We start from the raw sequence: 22833 nt of genomic DNA on the forward strand, positions 1-22833 counted from the left end.
ACAACACACAATAAAAATCCCATACCAATTTATAAAAATAGAACATATTTTTATCTTTAGAATGATATTAAAATAAAAATCCAATGTAAGTATCTAGAGATGTGACATTTTGAAGAATAAACATTTTCTAGCACTTAGTCACCTTATGGAGCTTGTTTCCAAAGTTGCTTCAAACTTCTCCAAACTTTTAGGACCTCTTCCTGAAGTTCCTCTTGAAGTTCCAAAGGGTCAAAAGCAAAGTCCAGGGGTCTGAAAGCTCCAAGATAGCCCTTGAAAATCTGAGACCACAATTCCCACAATGCACCCAGCCAAAACCCTTAAAAGTCCACTTGTGCACTCCTGGCAAGGGACTCTTGGTGGGGTTGATACAAGTGGCCCTGTTAACCTGTAACTTGCAGGGAGTCCACTCCTAAATCATCTTGAAGCAAGGTACATCCATAGGGTTGTAGTTCCAGGTTGTGCAGCAGGCGCAGTCAGTCAGAATGGAGGGCCTTGTAGTGCAGATCAGCTTTCCCGTATGGCAATCCTTTTCTTCTTTTAGTTTGAATCACCGGGTCTGAGAGACTCTGCATCTCTCACATATTTAGTCAGTGTTCTCTGGATTCAAGAAGGAGAGCACTTATGCCGAATCAGGTGCATGGCAACCCCCAGAGCATGACTGCTTCCTCCAAAGTGTGGCATAATCTTCTCCCAGAAGGCACTATTCCTCCACAATTCAACATGGCTGAAATCTCAGCAGAGCATGAAGAGCAAACTAAAACCAACTCTCAGTATGGCTCATTTCTATAGATCTACTCCCCCTAACATCTGCAGATTCCTTCCTCAAGCTTCCCATTTGGTTGCATATGAGGGGATAGGGTAGATGAACCTGGCATTCCCTACCTATCCTATTCCTCCTTTGAAGCTTCATGCTTTATGATCGCTCTCCCCTGCTCTGGAATTCTTATTTAGCAGAACACTCTCTACCAGCTAGCCTCTCATTGGATGAGCCACTTATCACTTCATCAAAGTAGCCTGGCTTATCCTGTTACCTCTGACCAATCAGGGAAGACCACAGGAAGGCTGAATTTTGGCTTACAGACACGAAAGTCGTATAACTTATTGTTTGTATATTTTAGGATAAATTCATGAATGGCATATTCTTGGATTTATCAATACCAGTCTCACAAGTCATTAAAATATATTTTCTATTCAATTCCTAGCAATATCTATGTTTTCATAAACTTAAGAAATGTTACCCTATGGGGCTAGGCATCTACAATGGGGACACTGCAATGTGCAATTTATCCATCATCAGGGCATATAACACATGCTTTATAAAGGCCCTGCTTGTAGCGACATGACACACCCCCACCCCTGCGGCCCCTGGAAGAGACCTGGGGGGTACTGAATATGCACAAACAGTATAAAGCCATAAAGCCTCACTCTTGCCGTATTATCTACTAGGGACTTATAGGGTAGGTCATGCCAATGGTAAGTGTACCTTAATATATAGTGTAACCTAATGCATGTGTGTGTTTTCACTTGTTTTCAACATAACACTGGCCCTGGGACTGGTTAGACAGAGCACAGGCAAAGTCAGAGTCAGTTAACACCAGTACCAGCCAACAAAAAATGGGGGTGCACAGGGCACATAGGATGATTTTGCAACATAGCCCACCTCGCAAACGAAAGCACAAGATAAAGCACAAAACAAAACTATGTTTGCTATCTGGCGCATAGTCCACAGCGTTCTTACCATTACTTAACATTTTAAGATAATGGATTTTATATATCGACTGTGTGCTGTATACACTATACCAGTGCAACCTTTGTATTTGAAATTGTAAACTTCTGCAAACTGTACTTTAGAAGAAAACCTTTTATGCCTAATTTTAATACTTGCAAATTGCTTGCTTATTTACAAGCAGCAGCATCCACTCAGCGATTGTTATTGGTAATGAATGCAACTAATTTTCTCTAATATATGAATATTCACGATGCACTTTTAAAGTGTTGATTTTTCCCAAAATACTTCCCTCTCATTTCTTTTTAGATTTATGACTGGAATCTTTTTATCTATACCACTGCAATCTTCTGATGTATAATCTTCTTACATAAAATATCCCTCCACAGTATAAGGGCACAAATTCTATACTGCCCTTTTGGGAAAAATCATGACAAAGATACAATAGATCTAAGTCTACATAATTGATCTTAATTGCTGGATAATGTTTATAAAATTTGCATTTATGCAGTGTTAGGAATAGTGCCTGTCCTTAAAGAGTCATAAAAAGTAATTATAGTGCCCTTGTAAAACATATTTTACAATACATTTCATTGGTTAGCTTACTTTTTTTTAAAGAAAGACATTTTTGTTTTTACAAATATAAATCTGTTATCATTGCTCTGCTTAAGGATAAAATTAAAGATTATTCTTAGAGCAATAAGTATTTTTTTGGCAAGCATTATTTTTATTTACATAGTGTGAGGAAGTATTTGACAACATTTATATGAGAAACGCTATTGTAAGTATTGTTACCTGCATGTTTTGACAAAATATCAAGGTTGCAAAGTAGTGTATGTGCATCAAAAATCAGAGAAGGCCTTTGCTTTTTGATCTGTGTGTTCAATCGGTGTGTTATATCCCATGAAAAAAGTTATTTACCTCGTTGTATTTTATGGTGCAGCCATTACACAGCCTTGAATCAATTATACATACCCTGCAGGTCCCAGAACCAAGGGGTTCATTAGTATTGCGGTGAATCCGCATCCTCCGGGCCGGTGGTGGCTTCCGCCGGCCCGGAGGATCTGGATTCACCGCTGCGGACCTCCAAAACACCACCAGCCACATTAGGGTGGCGGTGTTATCAGCGGTGGACGGCAAGTCCGTCCGCCGCTGATCCGCTGGATGTTGTCTGCAATTTGGTGGCGGTGTCTGCAAGACACCGCCAGCCAAATTACGAAGGGTGAGGAAACATGCTTTTCAGCGACGGATTTTCTGCCGTGGAAAAGCGTGTGTACCTTGGCTTCTGGGGGCCCGTTGCGGGCCCCCAGGATGTAGACCCCCCTGCATATGCATGCACAAAGCGACAGGCACCGCGTGGTGCCTGCCGCTTTGTGCATGCATATGCAAAGCATGCAATTTTAACCTTGCGGCGGGCGCTGCTTCAAGCAGCACCCGCCGCAAGGTTAAAGATATGGGATGTGACCGCCAGGGTGGCAGGCCCCAAGTCTCTTGTTTGACATTTTGAATGTATAAAACGGTACCAAGGAATATCTCAGAATATTATCATAATCTGGGGCAGGCTTGTGTTAAAGTGACTGTGTGACCTTTTCTCTAGGTGTCTGATGATATTTTTGGGGCATTTTTCTTCCCTACGCCTGTTTAGAAACAAGAGCAACTGGAAGAGATCACTGAATTTCTCCTACAGAAAATTGATTATTGAAGTATTTTTAAACTTAACTTACACAGAAAGTTGTGTTTATGGAAGGAGATATCCTCTGCTATAGTCTCTCCAAAGATTCATTATGCACAGATATCATTACCTCTACCATTCCACTACCTTTACAAAAGGAAACCTAATAAATGATGTACAATTCATTGGTGTGTACCCGCACATACTTCATTATGGCAATAAAACATTACCGTTTTTTAAATCTCTGCAATAGAGAGGCTTCACTTTTCAATAGATTTAGTATTTCATTAAATTAAAAACCCTAAATGTTAGAAGACTAAGGGCCTGATTTATTGCATGGCAGTCTTTATTCTGTCAGGGTAGCAGAAAACAATGCACCCATCAATCCGATGGACAGAAGACTGCCCAATCTGTGTACATTCAGAGGAACTGCCTCCACATCCAAATGTTCCAAATGTTTGCGGGTCTGTTGCTGCCATTTTGATTACTGTCCACCATTACAATTCGATGTAAAAAACCAAAAGTTACTGTTGTTTGAAATACAAAACCCAGTAAAAAGCTGTTTTTTTCAAAACTCTCACCTGCTCAGTCAGTGCCTTGATGATAATATTATCAGCAGCAAAGGTAGACATATTTATGTTTATGATCTCACCTTGGAGGATTTCACATAGAAGAACTAACATGACGATTTGTTTTCGGATTCCGTCACAGTCACATGCCTTGTACTGATCATTATTCCATTCCGTTATACCGTGGGTCGCCCCGAACTCTTTAATAAATCGTATAGATAAGCAGGCCTTTCTTGCTACGGTGTCTGCAGACTGAAAGGCCATGGCCCATCACAAGCACACCAGCCACGGCCCGTGGAGGGAGTTTCGGTGGGGCGGAGAGGCGGGGCAGGGGAGGGGCAGGGTTGGGGTTGCTAAAAACTGGAGTATGGATAATTGAAGGTAAGTAAACAATTTAATTAATTAAACGAATTTCGTAGCGCACCCTGCATTGAATTTTGCGATGCAGGGCGCGCTACGAAATTCATTTTATTAATTAAATTGTTTACTCACCTTCAATTATCCATACTCCAGTTTTTAGCACCCCCCACCCTGCCCCTCCCCCTCCCCGCCTCTCCGCCCCACCGAAACTCCCTCCACGGGCCGTGGCTGAAGCACACTATGAACCATTTCATTATGGTGAAAACTGTCTCTGGGATGGAGCCTTACCAGTTGTTAGAGATTCCTAACTTTTATTGTAGACTGTTAGCCTACTTTAGATACAAATTGTTCCATCAACTCTTGCTACCCAAAGGGTCTTGGTTTAAAGATTCAGGCCTGCCGACATGTTCCTGCAATGATGTCTCTACTTATGACACCCTACACCTTGTTATGATCTGCCCAAGGAAACCTCTGGCACAAGTTTCATCCACTCCTTTTGCCGATTAATTTTATCCAAGTGAGGGCCACTTTTTTGTTCCTCCAAATGTTAAAATCCCCTATTTGCTGCTTCTTGTCTCGATTTTTATCTGGGGTTATGCATGGGTGCTGAATTTTAGTATGCATTTTTGAGTCCGCCTTAGCCTGTTTTTTTCAGCTAAGTCTGACCCTGTGATTTAATCATGTATTTTAGATATTTACCACCCACTATATACTTTTCTTATATTTGTTATTTGCAACTTAGAATGGATGCATTTTACTGTACCTCGTTTCTGTGTTTTTATCATGTATACCTTGGTGATTTTTTGGGAAAATCTTATAGAGGGTTTTACTTGCTTACTTATTTACATGTAGTTATGCGAAAAACCGAACTCGCGCGCCCAGGCAGCATCAGCCGGGCCTGCAGGAGCACAATCCGTCCATCCAACCTACATCAATTCATCTCTGTTTTCTGAATTCTTGACAAAAGAACCAGACATGGGGAAGAAATGGCAGATTTTCTGAAGCAAGAATGGCAACCGAAATTGCATTATTCCGCAGACACATTGTCACCGATGATAATGCTGACACGATTCCGTGCTCTCTGAAAATGAAGACATCGCGGGGCCACATCACTGAATAGGTGGTGTCATCGGGTCAAGCGGAGCAACTTTTCATTTTGATGATTTCTGAGAAAGATTGTTTGACTGAGAACGCGCAACAAGGTGTTGAAAGAAAACTGTTTGAAGATAATGACTTCGCTCTCTGCTCAGAATATTTGAGAGGTTGGCAATGTGGGTTTATTGGTTTGTTGAAAACTATCAAAGCCAGATGATGTATAAGTATAGTCTTTTTTGATTACTACCTTCTGTATGCTTTTGAAAACACTATGAAGAAAATTTAAAAGGGTAAAAAGGTGCGGTATTTTTTGCAAAAATGTCTATCAATGCACATATTTATTTTTCACACTTTGGCTAGTAGGCGGTTGTGTTGTCTTTCTGTAAGCGTGTGGAATAATCTAACACATGGTATTGGCTGTTGTATGTTTTCACAAGTCTTTTATTTCGAGGTTCTTTTATTACTTGGATTGAAGCAGCCTCATGAAAGCGGATAGTTGAATAGATGTCCGTTCCTGGACTATTTTTTTTTTAAATAAGTCACCACGGGAATGCATATTTGTCCAAACTAACTAAACATAATGGATTGTGTTTATTTCATCTGTCATCATTTATTTTATTCCAAGTTGTGTATGGAGAAATGTATTCCGAAAGGCTTTTTATGTAGATATGCTCAGCAGGACTGATACAAGGCTTGCATGAGTATCAGGTGACCCACTTTAAGGCACATCAAGCTAACATTTCATGAGCAGTAAATATTGCTGCATCATTGCGATACTAAACAGATTACCATAATTAGCTAGTAAGCTGATGGGTTAAAGTCCAGTTATTAGACTTTTTTTAAACATTATTTTTTTTGCATTTTACAGTCGGTCAGTGAATTGTGTACTTAGCTCGTGTAAAGTGCGTCTTCTGCACCCTGGGATGAATGTCCAGAGATTCTTTGAGGGACCAGCATGATTTGTGTGAATATTTCAACTCAAATCCGTAAGATCATGCTTTTGAGAAAATGTAGGGATTTTAAACTTGTTTATAACAGGAGAACCTTCACCTGGGCCTCTCCAAAAAAGCAGAGGGAAATCAGGTCTCTTTGACAAGGGTCCCATGCTTTTTAGGGCCCACTACACCTACTACAGAATGAAACCCCACATAAAACATTTGCCAGAGAGAAACACATTGAGTCCTGAACATTAGACACTCAGTGATCCCATCGACGCTCCATTGAATATGATCTTTTAGAATTGTTTGACATATTTGAGGTTTAGCCGTAGTTTATGTCTTTCTACACATTTTTTGTAAGGATAAAGTTTGAGGCCCTTGAATTTTGAGTGATACCTCCTTTATCCTCTCTGTCTCCCTTATATGCTTTATGGCAATTATTGTTCTTTATTTGAAGTAAAAAATAGTGGCATCCAAAATAGATTATGACATTGGCCAATAATTCTGCTACTTTACAAGACTGCCATACTACATCTTTTCTAAAACCTTCCCCTGAATTTTGTGTAGCACACTAGCTACATAAAGCTGAGGTTTCCCTCGCACTCATTACAGTGCTAAGCAAATAAGTGCATGGTCAAACATATATGGTGACATTCTGGAAAGTAGGTGATTGTGATCTTTTCTTACTATAAACAGAATCTTATCTAAGAAATCACCATGCAAGTTAAGCCATCCATGGTGTGCTGGTCCTCAATTCAGCGGTAAGTAGTAAATCAGAAGCACAAACCCATAAAAGTGACAAATCACAAACAATTATTAACTGCCTTCTATGAATCTATGATCACTTCGATGGGCATCATTGGCTTTCAGCTTTATGTTGAGATAATCATCAAAAAGTGGCAGAATGAATGGAAGTATTCTAAGTAATCAAATCCTACTACGCCTATGCAGAAAGTACTCTAGGGTGGAAGTTATGAATTCATTGCTAGGGAAAAGGTGGATTACCAGATTTTTAAACATATCTGATGGTGAACACTACAGGAGAGACCCGAGTTCTCCATGGTGAGGCAAGGGTGCTCAAATCAATGCAGGCATTTCAGAAAACAGTTCTATGCACAATGTAATATGATTTAAGGCCATCACACAATTTTACTATTATTATTTATATGTCTTGTAATCCATTCTCAGGGCAGCAACTTGAAATCAGACATTTTGATAAAGAACGGTGGTGAAGTATCTTTGATATGTTGAATGAGCAGAGGTGTCTGACCGTTCTGCTTTGTAATTACTTTTCTAAAGTGCATCAAATATACCTAGTACATGCTTAGTGTAATATCCACATCCATTCAGCCCCTACATATTATGCTGACCTCATCAACCTGAGCTGTCCTCACAATATAGGGGTGCGTACAGAAAGAAAATGTTAAAGAGGGTCTCAAGGATGGGGTTTCTGGTAATGATTATGTACTTCAGTTCATGTTATGTGGTTGCCAGTCTGAACAATGTGATACTTTTATTTACAAAGAAACAAATAAAATGTCTTTCTATAGACCTATCCCAGTGTTTGGAATAAATATAATATATAATATTAAGAATTCATAGAGAAACTGTAGTAACTGTATGTACACAAATATATTGTTCAGCATTCATAAATGCTAAAATATAATGCTAAATGGCACGTTAACATTTTCTTTTGTTTCATTATATATTTTTGCCCTTGTAGAAACCCTACACCACCTCCACTTTTAGAGGTGTTCTTCCCCATTCCACTTACTTTCGACCTTGCAGAAGTAAATTTCTACCTGTATATGGGAAAGGAATGCGCCAGCCAAAGGTTGTTAATTGTCCAGAAACTCCCCTATTTGTGGGTGGTTCTCCCTCTAGAATGGCATTATTCCCCACAGAAGGGTGTTAACCCTCCACTTTGGACAGACTTGCTCTCACATAGTATTCCATCATGCTATTATAATATTACAAGAACAAATTCACGTTTTGTGAATCCCAAACGTGTTTTCATTCATAAACGAAGACATTTTCACAACTAAATTCAATTTGATGTGCTAATACTTGTGTGTATTGTGTTTTGGGAGCATTTACCATTAAATGGCTGGAATCTATTGAGCTTCAAGGTGAATTGCTGTTACGTATTATCCTACATGACTTGTTTTCTTGGCTTCATCAACTTCAGAGTAGCATGTTATTTTACGATATTGTAACACTGACATTACAATATTGAGTTTAAACTGATTTTCAAATCTTGTCAACTTAAATACACGTTTTGAGAATTCCAGTATATGCAGATGATTATAGATGTATCTGATGATGTCTCTCTACCTGCACCGCGTTTTTTTTATTTCAGGTGAGGTTGTTTGCAGATTCTCTATGAGGCATTCTTTTAAATTGTTTACATCTGTGACTTCCAAGACATCAGTTTTTGTCCCACCACCTTACCTAATAGTAATTACAATCCGATTGGATATTTGAAACCATGCATCTGTTGTTTTTGGTGAATAAATGTGTTTCCACAGACTGACAGGAGACCCTGACTTTGAACAGTGAATTAAAAATCTGGGGCTATGAATTCATACTTACTAAAAAGTAATTTAGAACTCATCATAGACAAGTAGCATCAACTAGAGTCTTGAAGAGATCTGACCCAAAAACCATTTATGGTAGCGATCACCTAAAAGCCTGCGAGCAAAGTGTTTCAGTTTCAGAAAGTCAATTTTCGTAGTTTAGCATAGTTAGCAACAACACGAGAAGCAGATGTTTAAATTCCTGTTCTATGCAGAAATTGTGTGCATTCCTGTTTTGAATTGGCATTCAGTGTGCGCTACATAGATAAGTTCAAACAGAGAGTGTTTGCCTGAAGTCAGGAATGCAAATACAGAACCACATTTGCACTACAAATACTTTTTCTTCTAAGTACCTTTTTTGAGTGTTCTTCTTCCAGGGGTAGCAAAATATGCATAAATGATCACACCATATCCGAAAAAGCACCTGTTATAGCCATTATAGCCGCATTTGTAAGGCAATGTCATAATCAATTTTCATAGGTATTTGATGGCCACACAGGCTACTCATGAATATAAAACCCTACTGAGAAAGACTATATTTGTGCATTTAACAATTTATGAACTATTTTATCACCTCTCATTCAATTGAAGAGTGATTGGGTTTATCTTTGATAATACCTAACGATATTACTTGAACACGCTGATATGTACTATTGTGGATGTGATGCTAGGCTCATAGAGGGGTTTTATTTTTTTTCATTAATGTTATCATTCTAACAAAAGGAAACCCTTAAATATCATACATAGCTGCCAGGTTTCCCTGATCCATGCGTGATGTGCAACTCCAGTCCAGGTTTTTTCGAAGAATTGTGGGACTGGCATTCTGGTGTAATCCATTTAAAAACAGGACTACATGCCCCACAATTCAAAGGGAATCAGTAGTTAGATATCAGCAATTAAATGTCATGCTTTATATAGAAAGGAAGTGCTTTGTATCTTACTGATGCACAGAGGTGTTGATCATGGGGTAGTTGTGAAAACCGGTGATGAGATTCTAAGTTTCTGGAGACTAAACCAAGCATGTCTTTCTTCTGTGGTAGATTGTGCAGGCTACCACAGTAGAAAGACACAACCGGTTTCATCTCCAGCCTTCCATTTAGTGCCCTGGATTCTTCCCAAAAAATAATCGACCCTGAACAGATGCCCTTGACTGGCCATCTGCTCTTCCGTAATAGTGCAAATTTACTCAGCACAACAGTATCTACACGCTCACGTTAATAAACGGCAGAGTTTCACAGGCACTTGCCACACATGATGTGCAACTAACAGCATTCATACCCATCAGCTTGCTCGCCTATGTTTGTCCTGATGATCAAATCAAATAATTGAGTTCGAAACACCATCGACCCCCAACAACATGAACTCCTTTTACTTTGAATAACCTTTTTTAAGGAGTTCGCACTGCTGTGGTCAAAGCGATGTTTTATTTTTAATTTCACCTTCACTTTTCACACCACACTGTGTGAACACCAGAACACTATTGTCTTTGAATAAATACCTGTATATACTTGACACTACAATCTCCTTGTATATTACTTACCGCTCCCTTCAAGAACTAATTTCCCACTGTCAATTGTTAGTGTCCCCTAGATGGTCACTCCTGAATGGACCTTTGGGCCACATCAGAACCATTGTTTCCCTAAACGGCTTACCACCCCAGGTTTACGTATTGGAGTACCCTTGTTTTCTATCAATTTCAGGAACAGGCAGAAAATGCAGAAAGCAGACAGTTCTCATGTGAAAGGCACAAACAGAGTCTTGTAAAATAAAGTCATGTAGTAACATGGGCAAAAGCAGTCTCATGGCAGTAGACCTCATGCTAACTTAGCAATATCGACAAAGACCCTAACGGCCATACCACAGACACTATATGTGTCAGGGTATTCAGAACGATGTGGATTAGGAATAATGCATCCCCCAAGACTTGGCTTTCCTCTAGTTTCTTCTTTTCGCTCAGAGGCTTTATTGTGCTAGTCTTTCTTTTCTGTAGTTGGAGTTTAAGCAGTGGTGGTCGCTATTTACCAGGGGTGCTGGGGCGGGGGAAGAGTTGTGAATTGAAAAACACCACAATAAATGCCTACTTTCAGGCCAGCCAACTGGCTGGCTGCCTCCTGTCGGTCCGCTAGCCGACGCAGTCGCTTCTTGCTCCTGGAAGCAGGAACAGGAAGCACCCATGCTCTTGACTCTCCTAGCCAATCACAACACTGTAACACAGCGCTGGGATTGGTCTGAGCACTGTGGTTCGGTGCTTGGGCTGGGAATAGGAGCCTGGGGCATGCTGTGCACCCAGGCTGTAATGCATCCTGGATGCAGAACATCCAAAGTGCACATGATGGTTTGGCCGTCCCGAGACAGCCGGTCATAGTGTTATTGTGTACCTTGGAGTGGGCAAACCATGCTTCCCGTGTCCTGTTATGGCAGTCTAGCCCACCCGGCACCAGAAAAGGAAAACTAAAATTATAATAATGCTAGTTATTATCATTTTAGTTTCTATAACGACTGCTCACAGAGCAGTGGGGCCACGCTCCTTCGCCTTAGCGGAGGAGCCGCAATTGAATGTAAAGTGTTAATTTGTTCTGCTATTGCTTCTGAGTTTGCAGCAGAGAGCAGCTCCTCTGCCCTACAATTGTTGCCTGTTCTCCTTGGTTTTAGAAAACAAAACACATTGGGCCTGATTAAGAGTCTGGAGGTTTGAGGACTGCCAGCCTCGCGGTGGTGCGGCGGTGGTAGTCCTGCCACTAACCGCACCAATGGTCCAACTGTCCGATTACAACTTGGGCAGCCGGACCACCCTGGGAATGTCGCCAGGTAACTGCCATTCCCTGGAGGTGGCACAGTAGTCCTGAGGCTGCAAAATGCTTGGCAGGCAAGCATATTGCATCCTCTACTCCAGGGTTTTCTTGGTGATTCCACCTCCATGAAAACGGTGGGTGAGTGGAAATACAGGGACTCCTAAAGGGCCCCTGTGCTTCCACTGCATGTGAATGCACACAGTGGGGCATAGCATGTACCCCCCTCTGTGCCTGCACATAGGTTCCTGCACAGCATGGACGTTCAAGTCCATGCTGTCATGTAACCTTGTTGTGTGGTCCAATTTCAGTGTCTTTTTCAAAGGTACCGCCATGGGACTGCCATGCCGCCCACATGCCAGACTACTCAAAAGTCATAATTTAGCTAGTGGGCAGCGGTGACAATTGGCAGAGCGGTGGCGTGGCGGTTTGCAGCGCTCTGCTACCGCTGTTTGCACCACCACACCACCCTTCTGCTATGCCAAAAGTCTTAATTAGGCCTTTGAAGGATTGTTGTTGTCACTAAGCAAAGGCAAGTAATGACTCTGATGTAAAAGGGGTGATGGCCGGTATTTAAGTATTTTTGCAAATATCTTTCTGGTCACATAACAATGATGTGCTCTATCATCTTTTAAGTGCCTTGCTTGGCCTAATGCTGAGCAAGAACTATCTGGGAAGATATACAAAGAAGATGCCCTACATTCTGGTGCATTGTACTTACCCCAGCTAGGGTAGTCTGGGTTAAAGGGATATTTGAAATCAACTAGAAGAGTTCTGCTGTCCGAGAAATATTCCCTGCTAATCTGTGAGTTGCCAAGAAAATACAGAACTGAGCAGGGTAGAGGTGGCATGTGCATCTGCTGTCTTGGCAATTCGGCTGAGCTATGCGGACCTCACACTGACATGTTCGAAGATTGCTTCAACCGTAAAACACTTTATAGCTTTTCTATAGGTTTCCCATTAGAGGAACAGTGTTCATCAAATCAAGTTAATTACTGTGAACCTGTGTTTTAGTCCTTTTTGAAGTGTCCATGTTGTTATATGCTTACTCTGTAATGAAAAATCTAATAGTAATTCTTATTTACAGCTATAGTTCTCATATGTCAGTGTAACTGTGTGCATACTCTGAACGTATAGACATTTTCATCCAGAGATGGAATATTCTGCACACTCAAGGTCAATGCTATTGGGCCAAATATTTTGTAAATCAGGATCAAACTCTGAAGTTTTAATTTTTTCACACTGCTTCCAGCGGACAAAATAAGGATTTAATAACCAGGCATCCTGCTACACAGAAACTGATGACATTGATCAGTAGTAATCATGTGCAGTATCATTGCAAATTCCTGTTGTATTACCTTTATGCCTGTATGTGCAACCCACTAGTATTTAGACAGAGATTGCAGTACTAAAGAGTCAGATAGCAATTGTTCGCTGTCTTAGACCCCCTAGTGCTCTTTTTGGTCACCTCTAGCTCCTTTCTCAACATTTAGCTTCCCAAACAGCCTCTTCCAGAGACTGCATGGTGTCGGGCAAGGCACAAAAAACTGCTGCTCTCACTGTGCCAGAAGAAGAAGAAATTAAGGTGACAGAGGCAACAGCAGAGTATGAGATTAGAGGAGAGCTGGGTAGTTGCTCATTCTACCCACACAAAAGAACAGTCGCATGGTGTTCTACGTCCACCTGACTTGGACTCAATGGTCGGGTGTGAGCCAAAGCCCTTTTGGAAGTCATGTATAAAGAAGTGTAAAAGTACATTTGTCCCTACTGGATACTAAGTGTAAGATTTAAATGAAAGGAGGTGATAATATGCATCTAATATATATCAGACTGCGGTATATAAAGAGGGGAACTGCGGAAAAAGATATGGAACAACTATACTGTAAATATTTAAATATCTGATTTTCACTTTTCCATACTCTGTCTTTAAGTTCTTGTCATAGCGAATTACTGTAATTTACTATATACATATGGAGAATGTCAAATTCTCATTAACTCAATCTCCTTTGATTTTTGCAGCTGGAACAACATATATTTTTACCAAAGGCGGAGGACAAATTACATATACATGGCCCCCAAATGATCGACCCAGCACACGTGCTGACAGGTTGGCTATAGGATTCAGCACCAGCCAAAAAGAAGCTGTGTTGGTCCGAGTGGATAGTTCTAGTGGACTTGGCGACTACCTAGAACTAAACATTGTAAGTTTTTACAGCATTCCATAAATGTTATGATAAGCATTGTATTGACAATATGGTCTATAGGTAAGATGGTAAGATTATTGCTATATAAATCCAGTAATAGACATATTAATTATTATATATGACATCAGTTTGTTTGCACACACTATAGCCATACTTGTTAAATATGATATGCATGTGGTCATCACTATACTCCTAACAGATGCATGGAGTTCCTTACCAAAGCTTGTTGTGACTGTTGCTGTTTTCATAGATGACCTCTAAGGCAATATCAGTTTTGTTGTCTTTGTAGCAACCAATCCAGCCAATCCTATTAGTCACATAAGGAGGCGGATCAAGGTGTTACTATGTAACAGACACAATTATAACGTGAACCATTCATATTGAAGTGATCCTCCCTGTTCACAATTTTAAAATTATTGTTATGCATCCAGAGTTAGCAAATGCCATATGCCATAAATAACCACCCGAAACGTCATGAAGAAATGCCCCTACAGAATTATTTGGCATCCTGTTGAATATATTTTAACTATGGAAAGTTTCAATCTTTTATATTCTGGAAATATGTCTAGCCCTACGTACAATTAAAAAGCTGAGATTATCTGAAGTGGACATGCTTTGGGGTGAGTGCAGTGCAAAAATAGGGCATACAATATGTTGATAAATGGCTTGTATTGTGACTGATTCCAAGGCAATGACAACATTAAATGCCTATCTGTGATCAATTTGGAGTGCCCAGAATGTTATGTTAGTAGTGAACTACTCATACTAGAGCAGTAATCCTTTATTTAAAAATATTGTGCATTCATTGTATCTTTTATTATTAGTGACTGTGGGCATAACATAATTGATAGACTCACCTTAAATATGTTCTGTTAGAACGTGGATTAGTAATTGGAGTGGATGGTAGTCCACCACAAGGAATAATGCCACAAACTTGTTATGGTGTAACAGAGTTTCAATAATTTATACCTCGATTTAACCCCCTGGTAGATATGGCACACAGCAGATAGGCTTAACTTAGAAAAATGTGGAAAGTATTTAGCTGTATCAAAACAGTTAAAATATCCAAACACAAAGCAATAAAAATCCCACAACTAATTTGGAATTGTAGAGAAAACCTTAATAAGTAAAATGACACAAAAGCAAACAAAATCCAAAAAGGGGAACAGTCAACATTATTGTTTCACAGATTAATTTCATAAAGCACACCAAGAAAATGTAAAGTGGCAATCAGTAATCACTGTTTGTGATTGACTGAAACCTAGATGTGATTGCAGGAGCCTGGAGTGAATACACCAAGAATACACTTATGAGTACAAGTTGGAGTAGGCCCGCCCATCAGGGTTCCACACAGGTCTCAAACAACAGGTCCAGTCATCTTCTGCATTTCAACAGGTCCAGAGATTGTTGTGATGAACTGTAGGTGAGATGCCAGATTTGAAGGTGTTACTAGCCAGTGAGTAGGTTTGACTCCTAAGCATTCCCTAACAAATAGGAAAAAAGTTCCAAAGAGCAACTCTTCCCCCTTTTGTACCAGATCCTTTTTGACTTATTGTAAACTATCTCACAGTAGACTATTCGGAGGTAAATCAGCAGAGTCTCTCTTACCCTGAAAAGGGCTTGTGTGCCAGTAGGAGAGGACTCGCAGGTTAGGGAAATGAGCTGTCCCTCCTCAGATACACCAAACTTGTTTTGGGACCAGTTTCCCTTCTCAGTGGGCTGGTGTCAAACTGGCTACCGAGGGCTTATAGAACAAAAGGCTCCTCTTTCCCAGGTCTACCTTTACATCTAATTATTTATGGGCAGGCTTCACCCTGATCCCGTTCAAATTAATGAAGTTATTGAACACCTCCCTAGATGCCCTACCTAGAAGTAATTTTACCACATCAGTAGCTCTGACTGGACCATCCAGCAGCAGGTTAATGCTAATTAGCCAATTAGGCCCTCAGTCTACTTTGGCAGCAATAGCTTTCTCCATTAATCCCTATGTGAACCAAATTCTGAATACCTCCCTGCGGCAGGGGCTGGTTCCCGACAAGTGAAAGAAAACACACATTCTTTCCCTTTTGAAAAAGCCCAATATATATCCAGAGCTTCCCGTTACCTATAGGCCCATATCCCTTTTGCCTTTTTTTTCCAAAGTATTGGAAAAATATGTTCACTCAGTCACCTCTGCATTTCTTGAGACTAACGATATTTTGCTTCAAAGCCAATATGGGTTTTGTTCTAACTTTAGCACCAAAACGGCAATTCTGGACACGTCAGAATCCATTATGGACGTCCTGGATAAAGGTGGTAAGGCTATGCTGATGCTGTTAGATCTTTCAGCAGCCTTTGATACCGTCCCTCCCAACCGTCTCCTGAAGAGACTCCAGGAGGCTGGTTTTAGAGGGCCGGTCGACAAATGGTTTGCCTCTTTTCTATCAGGGCTTCAGCAAACTGTTTGGGTTCCCCCTTTTTCCACCTTAACCCCCCCCCCCCCGGAGGTGGGTGTACCTCTGGGTTTTGTTGCTTAGTCCAATTTTGTTCAATCCATACATGCCTCCATTGGCTAGTCTAGTTGAGTCACATGGTGTTAAAATAGTGTTGTATGCTGATGACACCCAACTCCTTTTTACATGCAACAAGAACTCGGAGTTCAAGGGAGAAGCAATTAAAGCCTGCCTGTCGGCGGTGTTCTCCTGGCTCCAGCTGAATGAACTTAAATGTAATTCCGATAAATCGGAAATCATCTTCTTTGGTTGCCAATCTAACAACTTATGGCAGAACTGGTGGCCTCAGGACATGCACCCTCCTGCTAACCCCGTGTTGTCCGTGAAAAACCTTGGTGTAAAAGCCACAGGTTCAGACCATGGCTGGTCAGTGCTTTGGCTTTTGGAAAATGCTCAAACAATTTCTTCCATTACTTTCGATCCCTCGCAGGAAAATTGTAGTCCAGGCCTTGATTGGCTCCAGGCTCGAGTACGTAAACATTCTCTATCTGGGTCTTCCAGACTATCTGCTTACCCGTCTTCCAGTAGTGCAAAATGCTGCGGCCAGGGCCATTCTATCTCTTGGCCCAGGACCCAGATGTCTCTTCATTTGAATTATCTTCACTGGCTTACGATCCATAAGTGGATACAGTTTAAGACCTTGGTGCTGGCTTTTAAGGCCTTACATGGGTATGGTGCCTCTTACTTGAGGAAGAAAGTTCAATGTTATCATCCACAATACTCTCTTTGCTCTGCCTCATTGGTGCAAGTCTGTATTCTGGTGGTGAAATACTCAAGTATTGGAGACCACTCCTTCCGGCTGAGAGCGGCAAAACTATGGAATGATTTGCCACTTGCGGTGAGACTTCTTCAGGATCTCCTTCCTTTCAGAAAATCCCTAATAACATGGCTGTTTCAGCAATAACACAACATTTGGCCCTCTGCACACCTTCCCTTCCTTTCTAGTTCAGCCACACTCACTCAGCACCGGGACACTCAGTAGAGTAGCTGTGCGCTTTATAAATCCCTGGTTAACATACCATACCATAACATAACATAATTTAAAACTTACTTTTACTAAATATTTATTTATAATCCCACTCCACCATTGGATTTGATCTATAATAAACTTCAAACATTGTGTTTGAATTTCTCTAGTAGCTTTTCCTAAAGCAGAGTAAGCAGAGCTATGATTTTATACTGAACTCTAGTTTTTTTCATATGAAAGCCACAGCTCTTGTTAGAAATTATGTCTCTAAGTTGGCAGAGCTATGCAGCCTGTCAAAGTAGGGACCTCTAGTCAGGGTAAGTCAATCACACACTTAAATCAGCCCATGCTTACTTTGCACAGAGCAATCAGGCTTAACATAAGCGGCAATGTGTAAAGCAGTTGTGCAGACATGGGTACAGTAACACAGTGAAAACACCATCAAAAAGACTTCATAATGAGATATGAAAATAGAATCCGCAGGCAGTAGGCCAACACAGCAAAGCAGTTAGCAAAGTATCAGTCCCTCCCGTAGCACAGCTCCTCTTCTTGGCAGAGTCTCCTTATGACCCCAAAGTGATTTGAGTACATGGTGTCATAGGCCCAGTAATTTTACCAGTGTTAGTCTTTGAAGTAGGCAAACATCAAAGAGACATTTGAACCTCACAAGGTCCCTGCCTCTCCTTCCCTGGCTCCTTACACACCACCTGGGAGTATGCAGCTGTTATGTGGGGCAGCCACAGCCCTATTTAGGGGCAAGCATCAGTTTCTCCCTCTCACTCTAGATCAAGAACATCCATCAGCCTGGTGATGGGCCATCAGGACATGCATGACACACCTCAGCTCCCTTTGTGTGTGACTGTCTAGACTTCACAGAGCCCAGCTGTCACCCAACGTAGATGTGTATTCAGAGACAGGCAGAGTCACAGAATGGTTAAAGTAAGTAAATGCAAACTTTCTAAAACCCGACTTCACTATACGTTGTGATTTTAAATTTTGAGCCCAGAAACACTAACGTCCGAATTTCTATCTGCACCTAATTGAAATTACACTTGAAATATGTTTAAGGCAGTCCCAATGTTAACCTATTAATAGCTAGGCCTTGCGGTAGTGAAAAACTATTTCACTACAAGGACAAATAAAACTTAAAAGTGTATGTCCTACATTTTAAATGCACTGCACCCTGTCCATGGGACTACTGACATGCAATAAAAAGGAAGGGTTCAGCCAGGCAGGCATATAGGTTGACTTGCCAGGTTGAAATGGCAGTTTAAAACTGCACACACAGGCCCTGCAGTGACATGCCCGGGCTATGTTTAAAGGGCTACTAAGTGGGTGGCACAAAAGGGCTGCACGTCCACTAGAAGCATTTAATTTACAGGCTCAGGGCACATATATTGCACTCTACTAGGGAATTATAAGTTATTTAAATATGCCACTTATGTCTAAGATGATGTAGAGTACAGAGAATATGCACTTTTGCACTGCTTAACAGTTGTAAAGTGATCAGCATCCTAAATCCAAATAAATAAGGTCAGAAAAAAGATGAGGAGGAAGGGAAAATATTTGGGGTAACCCTTCAACAAGGGCCGTTTCTAACAATAGTGAAAATCACGTTTCTGAGCTAGTCACTGTAGATACATGTCAAAATGACATTCTTGATTTTATGACTTTGAAATGCAGGGCACAATAACTGGTGAGCTACACGTCCTTCTTAGTTGTACAATATTTAATATTTTAAAAGTAGGTTTCCTTTCCATAAAAAAGGGTTATTGTGACAGGTTTGTGTGCTAGTATAATAGCTTTAGGGGTCAGGCTATACAGGTAGGCCTGAAGCCATTTTTCATTGTCAGTCTGGCAGATGGCACAGCATCTGTTGTGGTCCACAGGTCACATTTAACTTTCCATGTAATTGGTGTATTTTCTGCTCCATATACTATGGCCTTACTGAGAAGTTAACTATTCCAACTAGGAGTTAACAAATGTTACCATGTTTTAGTAGCACATATATTGGGGCCTGGAGAGCAGTGTCCCAAGTGTGCAGCACTTTAATTTGAGATGACCATACAAAAAGAGTTGTTTTGTCAAGTGTTATGCCAGAAAACAATGTTCATTTGATTTTTGTCCAATGGATATGCTCGCTATTTGACTATGTAAACAATTTTCAATAGAGATCATAACATTGAAATGAACAATTGCAGCCATGTATTAAGCTCTCTCTCTCTAAGATCGACAAAAATATGTTTACATATTTCAAGTACATCATCATTTTGAATTTTTCTTCACCATGGAGTTTTGAATGCAGACCAATTTCACTACATATTTTTTTTATGTCAATTATGCTCTGCAATGCATGTCAGGTATCATCAGCCTTTAATGTGGTTCGCGCTTTCAGAAGAAATAAAGGATGCACGCAGAAGTACAAAATAACAGAAAATCCGAGGACATCAATTATTCATTTAAATTGATCATTGAACGATTGGGTGAAACAGGATCTGGACGCATCATTCTGACTTCATGAGGTTGCTGCAGGGGAAAATTGCAGTGGAATTGCCAGACTTGTTTGATTGCAGATATGATTTAAATTAGAATGTGAGACAGCACAAGCGGAAGTTGAACAACTTCCTGAATGACAGACCCATGATATAGACTCCCTCTAACATTGTTATATTTTTAGGAACATGAACGATCTTGAATACTAACACACAAGTCAACATCATTTACAGCTCAGCTTTTAGATCCAGTTGTCGAATTTAGGATACCACTGCCAATGGGGAATGGGCAGATTTGCTCCAAAAGAACTGTCTATGAAACACAGTATATCCAACATGTACTTGCACGATACAAATACATGCTACCCCATGCAGCCGGTAGCCTTTATATTTAAATCCTCAAAATAGAAAATCACAAACCCTGTTTATGACTCTCAAATGGATGCTTTGATTTGGGAAGAGTAGTGGCATGATATTAACATTAACTAATGTTCGCAATCATGAAAACTATAATTTACCATGTCTACATATATATATATATATATATATATATATATAATGGAACCCCAAAACATGTAATGTATAACCTGTAAACTAGTGATACATTATTTCACTTTCATCTTCTAGTGAAACAGCGGCCTATTTATGTTCCATTTTATCGCAGAATCATTTAGGCAAAAAGTGTATTTTTAACCTTTTCGATCCTCATGACAGCTCCAAGACGTCATGAGTCATGGGCGGCGTGTGCTCTTGATGGCGTGGAGCCGTCATGCCACTTCCGCTTTGCCCATGCGGTACTAATTCCCCGCCTGTGCGGGCAAATTAGTGAGTGGGCCACTCCCACCCCCAGTCCCCCCCCGCGCCGAGGCGCATTTCGCAGCACAGGGAAGGGGCTAAAGGAGTTAGAAAAAGCTCTGCTTCACCTCCCTGTGATGAGTTTACCTCATTCTGATAGACATTCAGAGGCTCATCTTCTAGCAGAACACACTTCCATGAAATAAACATTAAGCTCCTAAATATAGCAATTGTATGGCTCTCAAAACAACTCTCAACTTGATGGTCAGAAATAATTTATTGTGTATAGATACGGAGTGCACTCACCAGCAGTGTGATTTTGGCATGGCTACATATGCTAATGTTGAGCCACAGAGACTAAGCACAAAAAAAGACTAGGTTACCTATGGAATTTGCATTTCTCCCTAATTTACCATAACAAAGGGGACACAGATTGGGTTTATTATGTCCCCATTGATTTGATTAAAATCAAATATCACCTGTCACGATATGAGCTGTAAAGCAGCGCAATCTCAAATAACTGTACAGAAGGTCTGACTCACAAAACTTTTTCAGGAACAAGTGTATCTTTCTCCTAGAAATTTAGATGTGCGTTAAACATACTTTGGAAATTGGGGATAACTGCTGGGAGAAAATGCTTTCTGAATTGTATCTTGGGTATCCTGCCAAATACAAAATCTAGTAAAGTATTATTAAATGCCTTTTATGTTTAAGGAATCTTGCCATCCCATACTTTTTAATTTACAATATCTTAAAGTCATTTTATCGATGCAAAGGCCCACTGATTCATACTAAACCCGCTTGTTTCATAGATTGATTCTTATTGGAGCTTCCACTATAGTTTGCTAATTTCTTAACTGCTAAAGGCACCATAATTTTATAGTTTTTGAAACAAGTCCTGCCACACAACTAGATTTTTCTTTAAGTGTCGAATGAGACATTATTTAACTCACTGTGGGGCCTATTAGCAAGGGCGTTATTGCCGCTTTAGCTGCACTTTTTGCCGATAAAGCGGCGATTTTTTAATCACCCTATTACCAAGCTGTCGCTAACAGTAGGTAGCGACAGCTTCCATGCGATAGCGAACGGTTTGGGGCCCGCTTTGCATGTCAGCGATATTTATCGCTAATGACATGCAAAGTGGGCGTACCCAAACTGGTAGCGACTGAAAGCAGTCGCTAACACAGCTATCGCCTATTAGCAATACATGCAACGCGATAAAAAAACGCACGTTAACCGCGATAAGCGCCAGGATTTAACACCTGGTAAAAACCAGACTTAGCCATTATAGTCAATGGGAGGTGGATTCTATGGCTAAGTCCCCACCTGCCTATTGGCGAGATTTTCCTTAGCAATAGGATTTTTATCGCTGAAAATCTCACGTTATTGATGGGATTTGTTGCTATTGCTGGATTTTTTATCGCTGTAGATAAACGTTGCTAATACTGCATTATCTCCACGATAAAATCCAGCGATAGGAGGCGATAAAAAAAATCATGCTAAGCGTGGTTTGCAATAATTTTCGCAAGTTTTTGCTAATATGCCCCTGTGATTCCTCAGCTCTGAAGTGAACTGAGGGATGACCAAGGCGGTGAAATAACGCTGATAAAAGAACGGTGTTTTGCTTGCTTTAAAAACATTGCATTCAGGACTAGAACAGAAAAAGCACACTACGTAGATATTTGTGTAAGAAAGCCACTCTGAAGGCTAAGCCCTGCTATAAATAACATGCACATAGTACTTCCTTCCACTTTACAGTGTGAAAAAAATGTGCTGACCTTTTATAAAAGTTTCAGACTGCTTTATGCTAATAAAAGCAGTGCCTTTGTTTTTATTTTCACAAAGGTGCAATTGTCTCCCTTAATTCATAAGAGTATTTGAGGTTGGCTAGCATGTTAGAAAGGGCTGATTCAGTTAATACCATCATAGGGTTATTCAAACGTGCAGCTAAGGATGCACAGAATTAGGTCCACTGGTCATATTCCTGTGCAGGTATTTATTGGGTAACGCCTTTTTAAACAACATGTTTTCTACCTCCAGATAGAGATGTTGGGTTGGGTCTAAGCAGTGATGCAAAACACCACTTCCACCTAAATAACAGGACACTCACTACTGTGGCTTTGACATTCAGTGGCCTTGTATAGCAAAGTTTACGCTT

The 22833-nt window shown here is 40.5% G+C and overlaps 1 protein-coding gene across 17 annotated transcripts in view; it reads left to right on the plus strand.

Annotated features, from left to right (window-relative positions):
• NRXN1 (neurexin 1) overlaps positions 1-22833 on the plus strand; it is a 1556457-nt gene that overhangs the window by 1262393 nt on the left and 271231 nt on the right. For all 17 annotated transcript variants that reach the window (XM_086927741.1, XM_086927742.1, XM_086927749.1 and 14 more), the window contains one exon: positions 13745-13926. In XM_086927741.1, coding sequence (XP_086783867.1) covers positions 13745-13926 — 182 coding nt within the window. The remainder of the gene's footprint in view (positions 1-13744; positions 13927-22833) is intronic.

This window comes from Lissotriton vulgaris, chromosome 6 (genome assembly GCF_964263255.1).
Source record: "Lissotriton vulgaris chromosome 6, aLisVul1.2, whole genome shotgun sequence".
NCBI classification, from domain to species: Eukaryota; Metazoa; Chordata; class Amphibia; order Caudata; family Salamandridae; genus Lissotriton; species Lissotriton vulgaris.